The 16,366-nt window shown below is 48.5% G+C and overlaps 3 protein-coding genes across 3 annotated transcripts; 2 read left to right on the forward strand and 1 right to left on the reverse strand.

Annotated features, from left to right (window-relative positions):
• The first annotated feature begins 353 nt into the window (after positions 1-353).
• Positions 354-9,233, forward strand: LOC146237494 (arf-GAP with dual PH domain-containing protein 1). The gene is made up of 11 exons (XM_084685818.1): positions 354-782; positions 1,670-1,797; positions 3,212-3,303; positions 5,045-5,127; positions 5,365-5,477; positions 6,480-6,626; positions 6,891-6,974; positions 7,192-7,254; positions 8,081-8,152; positions 8,279-8,510; positions 8,718-9,233. The coding sequence occupies exons 1-11, from the start codon at positions 695-697 to the stop codon at positions 8,744-8,746; spliced, it is 1,131 nt and encodes a 376-aa protein (XP_084541944.1). The 5' UTR covers positions 354-694; the 3' UTR covers positions 8,747-9,233.
• Positions 9,234-10,837: 1,604 nt separating this feature from the next.
• uts2r4 (urotensin-2 receptor 4) lies at positions 10,838-11,935 on the forward strand. Its single transcript, XM_084685946.1, has one exon. The coding sequence runs from the start codon at positions 10,838-10,840 to the stop codon at positions 11,933-11,935; it is 1,098 nt and encodes a 365-aa protein (XP_084542072.1).
• A 1,204-nt stretch (positions 11,936-13,139) lies between these two features.
• On the reverse strand, positions 13,140-16,351 carry lgals2b (galectin 2b). The gene is made up of 4 exons (XM_084685680.1): positions 16,207-16,351; positions 14,258-14,337; positions 13,906-14,065; positions 13,140-13,455 (listed from the first exon to the last, which is right to left on the reverse strand). Exons 1-4 carry the CDS (start codon positions 16,207-16,209, stop codon positions 13,309-13,311), a joined length of 390 nt encoding a protein of 129 aa, XP_084541806.1. The 5' UTR covers positions 16,210-16,351; the 3' UTR covers positions 13,140-13,308.
• Positions 16,352-16,366: the final 15 nt, after the last annotated feature.

Consider the following 16,366-nt stretch of genomic DNA (forward strand, 5'->3'; position numbering starts at 1 on the left):
TATCCAATATCCGACACAAATCCGGCTAACTGCTTCCATCTACTGGTACATAACGGTATCGTACCTTCTCAGAGGCAAAGAGGGAGAAAAAAAACGAGACTAAAGCAAAGTATTGAAAGATCAGATGCTTAGATAAGCGAATACGTTCTATTTATCAAAGTTTTTTTTTCTCCACACACCTCAAGGATCAACTACTGCGCCATTCAGTTGTTAGTTATAGACTAACTGGCCTCGATTGAGCCAGAGCTTACTTCGACTGAGTGCGTCAAGTAGCTGCCAAACCTACAATTATGCGGAAAAGCATGTTTGAACACATGCTGCCTCTTACTTCCGAGTGCAGAATTTCCCCGCCTCACGTAAACACACCCTTCATAGCAGCAGCGGAAAAGCACAGAGTAAATTAACGCATTTTAAAACAAACATCAAAGGCGTCTGGCTTTTTAAAATTACTCAAATCCTGAAGTCTCCCAAACGGAAGGGACTGCCGGTTGACTCCTCGTACTTTAACGACTTGTTCTGACGGTTGTTGGGGCTCCTCGGAGTATACTCTGCTGTGTCCGTGTGCGGATGCAGTGGTGGACTTGTCCGTTTGGGTTTCTGAACGGACTGGCGGCCTGCAGTGACATTTTTATGTTGTTTTCGTGTGCTAGTTTTAGCCACCTTAAAACGGTTGCATTTTAACGAAGGGGTTGAGATGTCGCCTAACGAGAGGGCAGCTCGTGCCTTGAAAGAGATTCTTCAAAGGCCAGGCAACGACACGTGTGCTGACTGCGGCGCGCCTGGTGAGTTGGAAGAGGTTAAATTTAGAATATTAATGAAGTAAATGAATAATGAACCGAAAATGTAAAGTTGTAAAGTGCAATGGGAAAGCACAATTGTTGCACTTTGGGCTGCGGTGCTGTATGTGTGTCTATGGGGGGAAGGAGAGGGGCGGGGGGCAATGGCATTTTAGGACTAGTAGAGACTTGAACAAGCAATGCGTGACTAGTCAGTATCTACTCTTTTCTTCACTCCCTGACAAAGATTGAAGGTAGAGAGAACGATACACACACGCACACACACACACACACACACACACACACACACACACACACACACACACACACACACACACACACACACACACAGGCCTCTACTTACTTTGCCTAGTGCACTTTCTTAACGCTTGTTTTAGATTAAGGAGGCAGGCAGATATGGGACAGATAGGTGTGGTCAAGCTGAGCCGGCCTGACGCAACAGGTCAGTGAGAAAGAGAGAGAGAGAGGGAGGGATGGGAGGGAGGGTGAGGGAGGGAGAGGGAAGGAGGGTGAGGGAGGGATTTAGAGGGGTTGTAGAGAGAAAGAGTGTGATAGAAAGAGGGGGGGTAAAGAGTTAGAGGGAGGAGCCGTAAAAGTTGTGTGATGTCTGTTTTTCACAACACATTTCTCATTCTGATAAATCGTCATTTTCTCTCCTTCTCTCCTTCACCCTTCTCCTCCTCCTCCCCTCTTCCCCTCTCCCCCTTCTCTCATCTCCTGTCCCCTTCCTCTCACCTCCTTCTCTTTAACCCTCTCCCACCCCACCCTCCTCCACGTGCCTCTTCTCTCCCTCATTGTCTGTCCCACTCTCAAAACCCACCCCACCCTCCTCCACCACCTCACCCCCTCCACCCCACCCGCCCCTCTCCCAGACCCAGAGTGGGGCTCCTGCTCCCTGGGTATCTTCATCTGCCTGGCCTGCTCTGGGATCCACAGGAACATTCCGGATGGGAAGGTCAAGTCTCTGACGCTGTCCCGCTGGGAGGACCAGGAGGTGGAGGTGAGAGAGCTGGGAGCACAGCCTGACCCTGACTCTGACCCTGACCCTGACCCTGACCCTGACCCTGACCCTGACCCTGACCCTGACCCTGACCCTGACCCTGACCCTGACCCTGACCCTGACCCTGACACCGGCTGGCTGGGAACTAGAACACACCAGATACTACAGAGTACAGTACAGTACACAGATACTACAGAGTACAGTACAGTACAGTACACATATACTACAGAGTACAGTACAGTACAGTACACAGATACTACAGACAGTACAGTACACAGATACTACAGAGTACAGTACAGTACACAGATACTACAGTACAGTACAGTACAGTACACAGATACTACAGAGTACAGTACAGTACAGTACAGTACAGTGATACTACAGAGTAGAGTACAGTACACAGATACTACAGACAGTACAGTACACAGATACTACAGAGTACAGTACAGTACAGTACAGTGATACTACAGAGTAGAGTACAGTACACAGATACTACAGACAGTACAGTACACAGATACTACAGAGTACAGTACAGTACACAGATACTACAGAGTACAGTACAGTACAGTACAGTGATACTACAGAGTAGAGTACAGTACACAGATACTACAGACAGTACAGTACACAGATACTACAGAGTACAGTACAGTACAGTACAGTGATACTACAGAGTAGAGTACAGTACACAGATACTACAGACAGTACAGTACACAGATACTACAGAGTACAGTACAGTACACAGATACTACAGTACAGTACAGTACAGTACAGTACAGTACAGTACAGTACACAGATACTACAGAGTACAGTACAGTACAGTACAGTACAGTACACAGATACTACAGAGTACAGTACAGTACAGTACAGTGATACTACAGAGTAGAGTACAGTACACAGATACTACAGACAGTACAGTACACAGATACTACAGAGTACAGTACAGTACAGTACAGTACAGTACAGTACAGTACAGTACAGTACAGTACAGTACACAGATACTACAGAGTACAGTACAGTACAGTACAGTACACAGATACTACAGAGTACAGTACAGTACAGTACACAGATACTACAGAGTACAGTACACAGATACTACAGAGTACAGTACAGTACAGTACAGTACACAGGTACTACAGAGTACAGTACAGTACAGTACAGTACAGTACACAGATACTACAGACAGTAGAGCTGACAGTATCAGTCACACAGTGTGGTTATGACTCATTCCCCCCCGTGTCTATCTGTCTGTCTGTTTCTGTGTGTGTGTGTGTGTGTGTCTATCTGTCTGTCTGTTTCTGTGTGTGTGTGTGTGTGTGTGTGTGTCTATCTGTCTGTCTGTTTCTGTGTGTGTGTGTGTCTGTCTGTTTTCTGTGTGTCTATGCATGCATGCATGCGTGTGTGTGTGTGTTTTCAGTTCATGGCAGAGAGTGGTAACATCCTGATGAAGAGGCGGTACGAGGCTGCCGTCCCCGTCTACTACTACAAGCCCTCCCACCGGGACTGCCAGTGAGTTACCGCGGCAACGCTGCCCCTACGCCCCGCAACCGTGGCGATAATGAGATTGGAGATTGCTGGGCTTGTTTTTTCTTAGGGAGAAACCCATCATTGAAGAAGCACATGCACGCACACACACACACACACACACACACACACACACACACACACACACACACACACACACACACACACACACACACACACACACACGCTACACCTTCCCCCCCCCTCTCTGTTCTTTGTCTTCCTGTAAGTATCCCTTGTTATTGTGAGTTACATCATTGTATGAGGAAACATATCAGGTTACTGTGTCTGCTTCCAACAAGGTCTCACACAAAACCAGCTCTGAGTCAAACTCACTGTCCAGGGCAGGGGTTGCTTACCTTGCAGGCTACGCCGTGGTCTCTCGTGTGTGTGTGTGAGGGGGAGAGTGTGTGCGTGCGTGTGTGGGGGGTTATTACAATGGTTAGACACATAATGGAGAAGTTCTCTCCTTCCTTCATCAAGACATGGCAGCCTTTGCTAAGTACAGCAGTGTGTGTGTGTGTGTGTGTGTCTGGGTCTTCTAATCAGCTCAGTTAAGCCCCATAGAGCAGTACAGGAACACGCCATCAGTGTTAACACACACACACACACTGCTGTACTTAGCAAAGGCTGCTATGTCTTGGTGAAGGAAGGAGAGAACTTCTCCATTATGTGTCTAACCATCGTAATAACCCACCCACCCCCCCCACCCCCGCCTACCCCCCTCTCACACACACACACACACACACACACACACACACACACGCACACACACACCAAACAGTTCCAGGATAATGATCTCTTCAGGGAAAGTCGAGCCGAGGGAAGAGAGAGGGGGGTCAGGAGGTGTGAAGAAGGAGGGAGAAAGATGCCTGGAGGATGGAGGAGGATGGAAGTTGAAGACTCGACCTATCCTGATCTCTGGGCCCCGCCATCCTTTCTCTCTCTCCCTCTCTCTCTCCTTTTCTCCTTTCTTCCCTCTCTCTCCCTCTCTCTCTCCTTTTCTCCTTTCTTCCCTCTCTCTCCCTCTCTCTCTCCTTTTCTCCTTTCTTCCCTCTCTCTCCCTCTCTCTCTCCTTTTCTCCTTTCTTCCCTCTCTCTCCCTCTCTCTCTCCCTCTCTCCCTTCCTTCCTTCCTTCCCTCTCTCCCTTTCCCCCTCTTTTAGTTTAGAGGGGTACCAGAAAGCTTGTTAGAGAGGCTTGTTGCAAAGTGTCCATTGTGAGAGCCTAATTAGGGAACCACACGTACTGTACAACACACACACACACACACACACAGCCATGCTCCCTTGGGGGCAGCCTAACTCTGGGATTAAACCAGCTCCACTGAGATCCAGGACACACACGCATGTGTGTGTATGTGTGTGTGTTTGCGTGTGGAATGAATTTGATGTTTGCTACGCAATCTCGTCTTTTGTTTTAATCAGAATCAGAAGGGATTTTATTTGCCTTGAATGTTCGCACAAACAAGGAATTTACTTTGGCAGGGAGGTGCATACATTAAACATATAGGAATATTGAAACTTAAATATGTGGACTAACTATACAAAAGGAGCAAAGTCTAGCTAATACTAAGGGGGGTCTAGCTAATACTAAGGGGAATAAAAAATAAAAATAAAATATAAGTAGTCATAATTTACAATCTAACCTAAAATAGTGAGTGTGTGTGTGTTTTCAACATGTGTGTGTGTGTTCAACACGTGTGTGTGTGTGTGTGTGTGTGTGCAGGGTTCTAAGGGAGCAGTGGATCAGAGCCAAGTATGAGAGGAAGGAGTTTATGGAGGCCGGCAAGAAACTAATATATGAGGAAGGCAAGTAAAGTCACACACACACACACACACATGCACGCACTTACACACATACACACATATACACACACAGATACAGACTGACACAAACCCACTTACAAACACGCAGACACACACACCAACATACACACACACACACACAAATCACCTCAATTCAAGAGGGACGTCCAACAAACACACACACACACACACTTGTAAACACACCCAGAGTGAGGGACGGTCCTCTTACGCGGCTCACAGACACCAGGGACGGGATGTTGATGAAGATGGGGCGGGACAACGGCCAGTTCCTCAGCAGGCGATTCGTCCTCTCAGAGCGAGAGGGGACTCTGAAGTACTACACCAAGTATGACGTGAGTGACAGCTGGGCAGCGTTCCCCTGAGTCATGTTGAGACAAGCCATGTATGCAAGCCCTCCGTGTGTGTGTGTGTGTGTGTGTGCGTGTGCGTGTGCGTGTGTGTGTGTGTGTGTGTGTGTGTGTGTGTGTGTGCGTGTGTGTGTGTGTGTGTGTGTGCGTGTGCGTGTGCGTGTGTGTGTGTGTGTGTGTGTGTGTGTGTGTGTGTGTGTGTGCGCGTGTGTGTGTGTGTGTGTGTGTGCGTGCGTGTTTGTGTTAACAGAAACACCAAGCCAATTCCAGAGAAATCTGTAACTACTGTAGTTGTCCTTAGAAATGTTACTGTCCTTCTGTGTTTGATCCCTGAACCTGCTGGTGTCAGAGAAATCACTTTGCTTACAAGGGATTTAGGAAGTTAGTGTGTGTGTGTGTGCATACCCATATGTGTCTGTGTGACACCGAGTGTGTGTCTATGTGTGTGTTTCTAACTCTCCTGCTTAGTCAGTCCAGCTAACCCAACAAGCTTGTTTGTCTCCCTCTTCCCTGGTAAGCCTGTAAATAAGACGACATGGGACCACCCTGGCTTTGAGATACCAAAGCGACCCCTCTCAAGGGGAACATCACTGTCTGCCAAACACGGTTCCATTTGTTTTTCCATTTGACTTAACATGAGTTTGGATTTGGCTAAAACAGTGAAAGGAAATGTCATGACATGGTGTTCTTATTTGTCATAGTTATGGATTGATAACTGAATTAACACATTGACTAAGGCAACATTTAAGGCTGTGGGCTCTGATCTGCAGTTCCTGGGTCTGGATCTGGACGCAGATCTGCAGTTGTCAGTTCCCCTAATTGAGGCGTATACAGGAACACTTCTGACTTTTAACAAAAAGGAAAGACGGTGACATAAACTGAATCGTTTTTTCTAAATATGTAAACCACCAACACACACACATACACGCGCACACACACACACACCCATACACACTCCCACAGTCTCCTGTGTGCTTTGGTGTCCAGGCCAAGGAGCCCAAGGCCGTGGTGAAGGTGGACTCCATCAACGCAACCTTCCAGCCGGAGAAGATAGGGAACCCTAACGGCCTGCAGATCACCTACCTGAAGGACTACAGCACCCGCAACATGTTTCTCTACCATGACAGCGGCAAGGTGGGGAGGGGTGGGCGGTGTGTGTGGAGGTGTGTGTGTGGGGAGGGGTGTGTGTGTGTGTGTGTGTGCGGGGATGGGGGGTATGTGTGTGTGTGTGTTTGTGGGGGGGCGGTGGGGGTGAAGGCATGTGAGGGAGTCATAACTAGCTTTATAATTTCATAGTTGAAAATGAACACAATGCTGAAGATTCTTCCTCTCCCTCTCTCTTTCCCTCCTCTCCCTCTCTCTCTATCTGCCTCTCTCTCTCTTTACCCCCTCTAACAGGAAATCGTGGACTGGTTAAACTCAATCAGGGCAGTCCAGCTTCACTACCTGAAGGTAGCGTTCCCAGGTGCCAGTGATGCAGAGGTGAGCTGATGCGACACTCACACACACGCAGACACACACTCACACACATGCACGCAGACACACACACACATGCATGCAGACACACTCACACACATGCACGCAGACACACACACACATGCACGCAGACATACACACACATGCATGCAGACACACACACACACATGCACGCAGACACACACACACATACTTGTGCTGACCCTTTTTTTTCTTCATGTAGCTGATGCCCAAATTGACCCGCAGCTTCCTGAAAGAGGGCTATATGGAGAAGACCGGGCCCAGGGTAATCTCTCTCTCTCTCTCTCTGTCTCTCTCTCTCTCTGTCCCTCTCTCTCTCTCTCTCTCTCTGTTTCTCTGTCTCTCTCTGCCCCTCTCTCTCTCTCTCTCTCTGTTTCTCTGTCTCTCTCTGTCCCTCTCTCTCTGTCTCTCTCTCACTCTCTCTGTCCCTCTCTCTCTCTCTCTCTCTCTCTGTTTCTCTGTCTCTCTCTGCCCCTCTCTCTCTCTCTCTCTCTGTTTCTCTGTCCCTCTCTCTCTCTCTCTTTCTGCCCCTCTCTCTCTCTCTCTCTCTCTGTCCCTCTCTCTCTCTCTCTCTCTCTCTCTCTCTCTCTCTCTCTCTCTCTCTCTCTCTCTCTCTCTCTCTCACACACACTCATAATTGGTTTGTTCTCTGTTTTTGTTATTAATATGTAGGAACTTAGTTGTCTGTGTACACACGCGTACACACACAAATTGTTTAATCTATGTTTTTCAGGGTTTCAAATTGAAGGCCTGTCTCTCTGTGTTCAGTTGATTAGTTGAGTTCCCTCTGAGGAGATTTGTAGAAAGTATCTGAAGGAGGAATGCTTATGAATATTACACAGTTGTTGTCAGAAGTGTCTGTACATCTTCACTGAAGAAAATAACTTGTTTTCTTCGACTGTCTGTTTAGTGTCTTTGTTGTTAATGTCTCTTCCCCTCTCTTTTTCTCTCTTTCCCTTCCTCTCTCCCCACTGCCTTCCTCTCTCTCTTTCCCTCTCCCTGTTACTCTCTTTCCTTCTCTCTACCTTTCCACCCTCTCTCTTTCTCTCTTTCCCTACCTCTCTCTACCTCTCCCCCCTCTCTCTCCATAGCAAACAGAAGGTTTCAAGAAACGCTGGTTCACCCTCGACCACAGACGTCTCATGTACTTCAAAGATCCTCTGGTAAGACAGGTTTACACACACACACACACACACACACACACACACACACAGACACACACCCACATACACACAAACCTAAGGTATAACTATATCCACTGCTAGCTAATCTTAACCCCTTCACCCCAGAATGCCTTTGCCAAGGGCGAGGTGTTCCTGGGACACCGTGACCATGGTTACAGTGCCAGCCCCGGCCTGCCAGCCGGGATCCACTGCAACGGCGCCTGGCAACACGGCATCACCATAGTAACGCCAGAACGCAGCTTCCTGTTTACGTGCGAGACGGAGAACGACCAAGCCGATTGGCTGAAAAGGTTCAATGATGTCATCAGCACTGTCATGTCTCCTCAGGAGTACTCCAGTAAGACGTTTATAACCACTAATCACTGCTTATGAATGTTTATAAGCTGTTTATTAATGCTTATGAATGCTTGTAAACTGTTAATTAATGCTTATGAATGCTTATAAACTTACACTATTGCTGAACAACTTGGACGGTTTGAGCGATTAACTGTTGTCTGTTGTTGAACTGTTTATGATTTCTCATGACCCGTTTGTGACTTTGCAGTGGAGGCTCTCTTCAAACACAGACACTGACCGGATACACCCTTTTACCATGACCCCTGACCTCTGAACCCTGGACGACACCAGGAAGCATCCGTTTGGATTGGTTATTGGAGGTAATCCTTGGAACAGACAAGGTTTTAATGCGATGGAAACACTACCCAGGGAATTTTTGTGAGCAAGGAGTACCCTGTTCTCGTCACAGTCCAGGTCTGTGAGGAAATATGTTAGTTTCCAGTCTATTGCACCATAGTGGGAAATTAGTGAAGCAATATTTTTGGTGAATAATGTGTGACTCTAAGAACTGGGGATGTCACAGTGCCATCTAGTGTCTGAACACTGTACTACATTTGATGTGGATTTCCAGCCTGTTATACCATGTTATACCAACTGGACAAGATCTAGACCACCACAGTTAGCAAAAGGGTGATGAATACAGTACATATATGTCAGTTTTACAATATTATTTCTTCAAAACTGTTTCTTCATAACCTCGCTAATAAAACTGTTCCTCACCCAACTGTGTCTAAAACAACTCAGTCTGTGCGCGTGTGCGCATGTGTTCAAGGTGTGCGTAGGTGCGCTCGCATGAACAGTAAGTGTGTGTTTGTTCGTGTGTGTGTGTGTGCGCGCGCGCGCGCGCGTGCATTCGCTGTCTCTGTCACTTGCAAGGGTGCCAGTGAGTTGGTGGTGTTTAAAACTTCACCCTGGTGTTCGAAAGCATTCAAGGCCAGAACAGAGGTGACTGCCCCATAAATCTATAGACCTGCAGCCTATCACCTAGGTGACAGTGAGAGAGAGAGAAAGAGAGAGAGAGGGAGCAAGAGAGAGAGAGAGAGGGAGCAAGAGAGAGAGAGAGGAGTGAGAGAGAGAGGGGAGAGAGAGAGAGAGAGAGAGGAGAGGAGGGGAGAGAGAGAGAGAGAGAGGAGGGGAGAGAGAGAGAGAGAGAAGGAGTGAGAGAGGAGGGGAGAGAGAGAGAGAGAGAGAGAGAGAGAGAGAGAGAGAGAGAGAGGAGTGCAGTTGGAGGAGACCAGAATGGACAGACACAACAGAACTTAATCAGGACAACAAGAAGGAACTCCAGGTACCAGACGTGGTCCCAAACGCACCCCAGAGCTCTGCTGAGCTTCACAGCCTGGGCGCTGGATCTTCCCCCGGAGACGCCGGAGGACACGGCTGCTCACTGGCAGAGCCTCGCTCACACTCCAGACCAGCGCTGGGACTTTTCAGCGCCGAAACTTCAGGACGGAGTTCCCGTGGGGAACGTCAGCACGGAGGGAGAACGATCTTGACTTGAAAATCCCGTCGGCGTTGTTTTGCGGTCGTCGTTGTTTTCTTTCCCCTTTTCACGTGCCTTCACGAACACACGGAGGAGAAGCCGTCCACAAGCCACTTCCCGTCGTCGCTTTCGGGGAATTCGGTTTGACTCCTCCCGGGCCCTCATGCCGACGCTGTCAGGAGGACACAGTGTAGCTACGCAAGCGTCGCCCTGGGAAGTCTCCCAGCCCAGGCTCTCCCCCCTCCTCTCTCCTCCCTCTCCAAGGTCCCCGTTTTCCCCCGGAGGAGAATGAAATCATGGGAGTGTGTCTAGGGCAGGGCGAGGAGAGCGCTGAGAGACGCTGTCTTCAGACCAAAAGCCTGAGTCTGCTCTCCCTGCGGGGGCTTGTGGAGGGTAACTAGGGAGGGCGGGGGGGTGTAGAGGGAGACGGCGGTGAGGGGAGGGGGGGGGACTGTCAAGCCCCACTGCATACCGTATCTGTCCAAGCGGATTTACACACAACCAGGGGGATTCGTGTTGTTGTTGTCTGTTTGTGACTGGAGTTTTACGATAGAACGATACACGATTTTGTTGTTTTAGTTGTCTTGCAGGGTGAGTGCCAACATTCAGGCGTAGAAACACGAGGGAGAGGTTTGAGTTTGTGTGGATGGTTGATTACTCCCAGGTGTTCTCTCAGTTTGGCGTGGCGTTTTCTAGTTGGTTTCACGCTTTCCCAAAAATGAACCACCCCACTTTTGGGGAACCACACCGCGAGAATGCGCCGACGATCTCATAGTAGAGCTGAACCCAAACCGTGATCGCAGGTAAACGTTTTCCCTTTGTAACCTGTGAACTTTGACCCTACCATGAACTACACCCTCAACACCACCTCTCTGTTGACCACACCCCTGCAGCAAGGGTCGGTCCCGGCAGGAAGTGGCGGCAGCGGCACAGGAAGTGGAGGAGGAGGAGGAGGGGGAGGAGGAAGTGGGAGCGGCTCGTGGGTGACGTCCTTCCTGGGCGCCACCCTGCTGGTCATGTGCGCCCTGGGCGTGGCGGGCAACGTGTACACCCTGGTGGTGACGCGCTCGGCCGCGCTGCGCCGCACCGGCTCCATGTACGTCTACATCCTCAACCTGGCCCTCGCCGACCTCCTCTACCTCTCCACCATCCCCTTCGTGGTCTGCACCTACTTTGCGCACGACTGGCTGTTTGGCGAGGCGGGCTGCCGAGTGCTGCTCAGCCTGGACCTCCTCACCATGCACGCCAGCGTGTTCGTGCTGGTCGCCATGAGCCTGGAGCGCTACCGCGCCGTGGCCAAGCCCTTCCGCGCCCGCCGCTCGTCGTCGCGGGGACGCAAGGTGGCGGCGGGCGTCATCTGGGCGGCGTCCTTCGTCCTCACCCTGCCCATGATGGTGATGATCCGGCTGAGGGAGGGGAAACCCAATCCGGTGACGGGCGCCGTCAAACGCATCTGTTTCCCTACCTGGACCCAGGAGGCCTTCAAGGCGTACTTGACGGTGCTGTTCCTCACCAGCGTGCTGGTTCCCGGGCTGGTCATCGTGGGGCTGTATGCCGGGCTGGCCCAGAGGTACTGGGCCGCCCAGGCCAGCCTGGGGGGCAGCGCTCGCTCCGCCCGGAGGCGGGGCTTGAAGCAGAAGGTGGTGTCCATGATCTTCAGCATCGTGGTGGCATACTGGGCCTGCTTCCTGCCCTTCTGGGGCTGGCAGCTGGCCAAGCTGTTCTCCCCCGAGTCGCTGCGGACGCTGTCGCCCGCCACGCACAGCTACGTCAACTTCTTCGTCACCTGCCTGACGTACGGAAACAGCTGCATCAACCCTCTGCTGTACACGCTCCTCACCAGGAACTACAAGGACTACCTGGCCCAGAAAGGTCAAGGGTCGACGGGGTCCAGTAGGGTCGACCCGGGGTCGGCCGGGACCGCGCCCCTGCAGGACATGTAAGGCGAGGTGGAGAATGCGTCTGATTGGACGGTGTTGGACTATTGTGGTTGTAATGAGGACATGTTTTTTTGTATATCAGCTTGGTGAAAACAAACCGGTATAGTCATATTGGAGTTAGCTGTAGACGTGTACATATAGAGTTACGTGTGCCTGCTCATAACCAAGCATTTTTTGAACTCTTGGTTGTTGTTCAGGGTTTTTAGACATCTTTTTTGGAACAAGGTTTCCACTTGAGAAAACTCATGTGTGTTCTGGTTTTCTTTTGATGAAATATGTTTCAAGTGGCATGTGTCTGGAATGACAATGGGCATAGCAAGAGATCACAAGCATCCTTGTGTCTTTTGAAGTGTCAAGGATCTCTCAAACTTCCAATGTACCTTCTGCATTTATAACCTTGAATATCCTGGACTTCCTTTATGAAATACAAAGAATGTGTTGAGATCTTGTGATTGTCGGTGGGTGAAATCGTACCAAAGCTTTTGATCGTCTGTGGAACATTGGGGAATGGTGACTACGGTACAAAAAGGTACTGTACAATCAAATGTAATTACTTGAATGCTTGCCATAATGCATGTAAACTTAATGATACATCTTTGTCTGTAGGTGTCACACACACACACACTCATGTTCTTCTTTGCTGGCTACTTGCTAATTTCTCCAGGCTGCGTGTTTGATGGACTCTCATGACCCTTGCCTATTTACACATCTAGGAAAAAACACACACACACGTCACACACACACATGCAGAACAAAGCTCACCTTGGCCCTCCCAACTCACCTCCCATCTCTGAAACACACACACACACACACACTGACTCATCTAACAAGCTGGCAGCCGTCTCCAGGGAATGTATACCCACGATGCAACATTCCACAGCCCCCGGGGCAGGGTTCTCATGGAGTCTCCCTGTAAATTGGCTCTGGGGAATCTGACTCCTCCGTGCTGAATCGTTCACTCACCTGGCCTCGCACACACCAAACCCAATTACTCCAGGGGCTGCTACAGAGGTACATACGAGTGTGTCTGTGTGTTTTATGACAGATCATTTACTCTCTCTCTCTCTCTCTCTCTCTCTCTCTCTACTTCCCATGAATAATATGTAAATTAGATGTGACATTTTTACACGAAGCTCATCTTGCTCCTTCTGTTGGATGTAAATGTATGTATCTGAGACATAACTCTGCTAAGGAACATAAAGTGATGTTTGCTTTCACAGTTGTTTTAATACCAAATCTGCAATTGACATAAAACGTATTGGCACACACACAAACAGCAAGAGCTCGACAGCCCCCTAGTGGCCACTCTGTGTCAGTGCACCCTCAGAGCGTGCTGCATTGAGACAGAGTCACGTGGAACTGGTGTCTCCAGGGCTCTACTTGATCTTGAGGCTGACGAGCCTGGCGTCGCCCGTGAGCTCGATGTGGCCGTATTTGACGTCGCCAAGGCGATTGGGGAAGGTGATGTTGTTTCCGTCAGGGAGACGGATGTGGAACGCGTCCGAGTTGAAGGAGATGGAGACCTGGATGGAGGGAGGGAGGGAAGGGAGATGGTGGAGGTAAAGAGTGAATGAATAAGGGTAGGGGAATGGGGGGTGAAGTTAGATATAAGGAATGAGAGAGAGATAAGGAATGAGTGAGAGAAGGAATGAGAGAGAGAGGTAAGAATGAATGAAAGGTAAGAATGAACGAGAGAAGGAACAAGAAAAATAGATAAATTAAATGAGAGAATGACCGTTAGAAGCATTTGGTGTGTCAGTCACTCATTATTTCACTCACCGTCTCCCTCCTTGACACACACACACACACACACACACACACACACACACACACACACACACACACACACACACACACACACACACACACACACACACACACACACACACACACACACACACACACACACACACACACACACACACACACACACACACACACACACACACACACACACACACACACACACACACCTTGTTGTCACTTCCTTCCGTGAACGGGCAGCCACCCTCTTGACACTCATCCCCCCAGTTGCCCCCAGACTGAGAGTTGCACACCACAGAACCAGAATCAAACCTGGGATTCAGGTGGAGGGCATAGTTTTCTGTGTCGTGACCAATGTTGATGGCAAAACTGTTTGTTGAGAGAGACAGAGACAGAGAGACAGAGACAGAGAGAGAGAGACAAGACAGAGATTCATCTTTTATGTCTAAGGTGAGTGTTAAATGGAGTTAATAATAGTTAACAGAGTGATAATGAAAAAATAACATCAAATAATAGTTGAAATAGTTACTAGCTAGTAGAGGACAGGGACATGCAGCCTACCCAGAGTTGCCCGACTTGGGCAGGACAGAGAGCTTCATCTCCTGGCCCTGCTTGAAGGACATGTTCTTTACAACCAGAGTCTGAAACGGCAAGGACACAGGGGAGGGTGAGCACAGAAGAAGGGACGGGGATCGGATGGATGGAAGGAGGGAGGGAGGGGGTGGAGGAGGAGGGAGGAAGTGGAGGAGGGACGGGGTGGAGGAAGGAGGAAGTGAGTTGGGATGGGTTTGGTGTCTTCTCAGAAAAACCTGGGGGATTTTGAAACACGCGAGGGGAAGCTAGCTTTATCTGAAGTGGGATGGCAACCATGGTAACGAAGATGTGATGCGTTGGTGGTTATCTCCACAGCGTTGATGATTAACCCTCAATGCAGGACAGGGTCATAAACCGAACCGGAACATACATTGTTTGACCATTGACACATATGTGGTCACAAGGGGGTTGTAAAACACCCATGCTAGTTCCTTCCTAACAGCCTTTGGTTCAACTGGGACTGTCACTCAAATACTATGCCACACCCAATGTGTGTGCGTGTGCTTGTTTGAGGGGTTGTGAGTGAGTGTGTGTGTATTTATGTGAGAAGGTGTGCATGCATGTGTTGGTGTGTGCGTGTCTGAGTTAGTGAGTGAATGCGTGTGTGAGAGTGAGTTAGCATATAGGTGTGTGAGAGAGTGAGTGAATACGTGTGTGTGAGAGAGTGAGTGTATATTTACGTGTGCGAGAAAGACAGAAACTAGAGGAGCGTTTCAGATTCAGTCTGGTAGTCTCTGCGTCCTGATCTCCACACCTGATCGGCGATGCTGTAAATCCCGTCCCCCGCGCCCTCCCCCTACACCCCGCTCCACGAGGAACAACGTCCATCAGATCACATGACTCCTCTGCTCATCGCGGAGCCGGACCTACCTGTACCACACCTGTGAACCTTATACCTCCCGCTGCCACAACGCCAGGAAACTGCCTGACGTAGTATCGACCCATCGCCCATCCATAAATGTTTATGATTGACTAGGGCTCGGCTTTCTTGGAAACCTGCATCTGCCTGGAGGACAGTTTAGTGTTTAGTGATTTTAGTTCCTCGTAGCGGGATGTTATCAGTCTGAATCCTCTTTTATTAGCTTGCCACATGTGTTAATACTGGGTTAGCATTAACTAGGGGTCATCTCAGAAACCTGTAACTGTAGTTCTATTGTGTCATGTGCATGGTAGATAGCTTACTTCCACATAGAATGCAGAATGATTTCAGACTCAGAGAATTTATACCACTTTACTGCTTTTAAATCTAAAATAAATGAAATGGAGGCAGGTTCCCAAAAATGTTAATGTTTTTAAATCAACCAGGTTATGTAATTGACTCAAACTTTTCGTGTTTTTGTTGTTGTTTTTTTGTGTTGCATTTCTGTGTTCTTCTGTCTGTAACTATCTGTTTTTATGTTGCTGCCTGTCTTGGCCTGGTCTCCCTTGAAAAATAAATGTTTAATCTCAATGGGACCTTCCTGGTTAAATAAAGGCTAAATCATTTATTTATTTTTTATAGACGAGGAAGTAATAGTGAATGGGATGAAGTAAAGGGCTTTATAGTTAAATATAGAATTCAATAAAATATAACTATAAAATAGCATGCAATAGAATATGATATAGTCGTTTCCAAGGATGGACATGTGTGTCTGTAATATTGAAGGGATAATCCCCCCTGAAGTCAAGGTTAAAGGCGTTTTCTAGTCTAGACCATGTGTAGTGTCATAACAGAGAAACTACTTTAAGACCAAATACAAACTTGTTTAATTCTTGAATAAATCGTATAGTAAACATTACACAACCACCGAATGCTCTGTTGTTTAAAATATATTCTTAAAAATTAAATTGATACTGTTTATTGATTTATTCAATTACTATTTACCCCCCCCAAAAGCATTATGGTATTAGAATAGAACAGCGAAGGAGTCACTTACCATCTTGAATGCCTTCTGTATGGTGTCTCTCGGAGGTGAAGGGACGCGTACACGATCTCAGATTTATAACAAACTACCCGGAAGTGGCCTGAGTCATCAGCCAATCAGGAACTAGGCTGGACCTACCTGTGTCTCCAAGAAATGTTAAGTTAAATCCGAA

The sequence above is a fragment of the Hypomesus nipponensis genome, chromosome 21 (genome assembly GCF_054491055.1).
Source record: "Hypomesus nipponensis isolate SF chromosome 21, ASM5449105v1, whole genome shotgun sequence".
NCBI lineage: Eukaryota > Metazoa > Chordata > Actinopteri > Osmeriformes > Osmeridae > Hypomesus > Hypomesus nipponensis.

Coding starts and splice junctions, on each gene's coding strand:
- LOC146237494 (XM_084685818.1), top strand. CDS start 695: ATGTCGCCTAACGAGAGGGCAGCTCGTGCCTTGAAAGAGATTCTTCAA. Junction 5,128..5,364: donor GAAACTAATATATGAGGAAG/GCAAGTAAAGTC, acceptor CGCGGCTCACAG/ACACCAGGGACGGGATGTTG. Junction 6,975..7,191: donor CAGGTGCCAGTGATGCAGAG/GTGAGCTGATGC, acceptor TTCTTCATGTAG/CTGATGCCCAAATTGACCCG.
- uts2r4 (XM_084685946.1), top strand. CDS start 10,838: ATGAACTACACCCTCAACACCACCTCTCTGTTGACCACACCCCTGCAG.
- lgals2b (XM_084685680.1), bottom strand. Junction 14,066..14,257: donor CCCAAGTCGGGCAACTCTGG/GTAGGCTGCATG, acceptor CTCAACAAACAG/TTTTGCCATCAACATTGGTC. Junction 13,456..13,905: donor CGGAAGGAAGTGACAACAAG/GTGTGTGTGTGT, acceptor CCCTCCATCCAG/GTCTCCATCTCCTTCAACTC.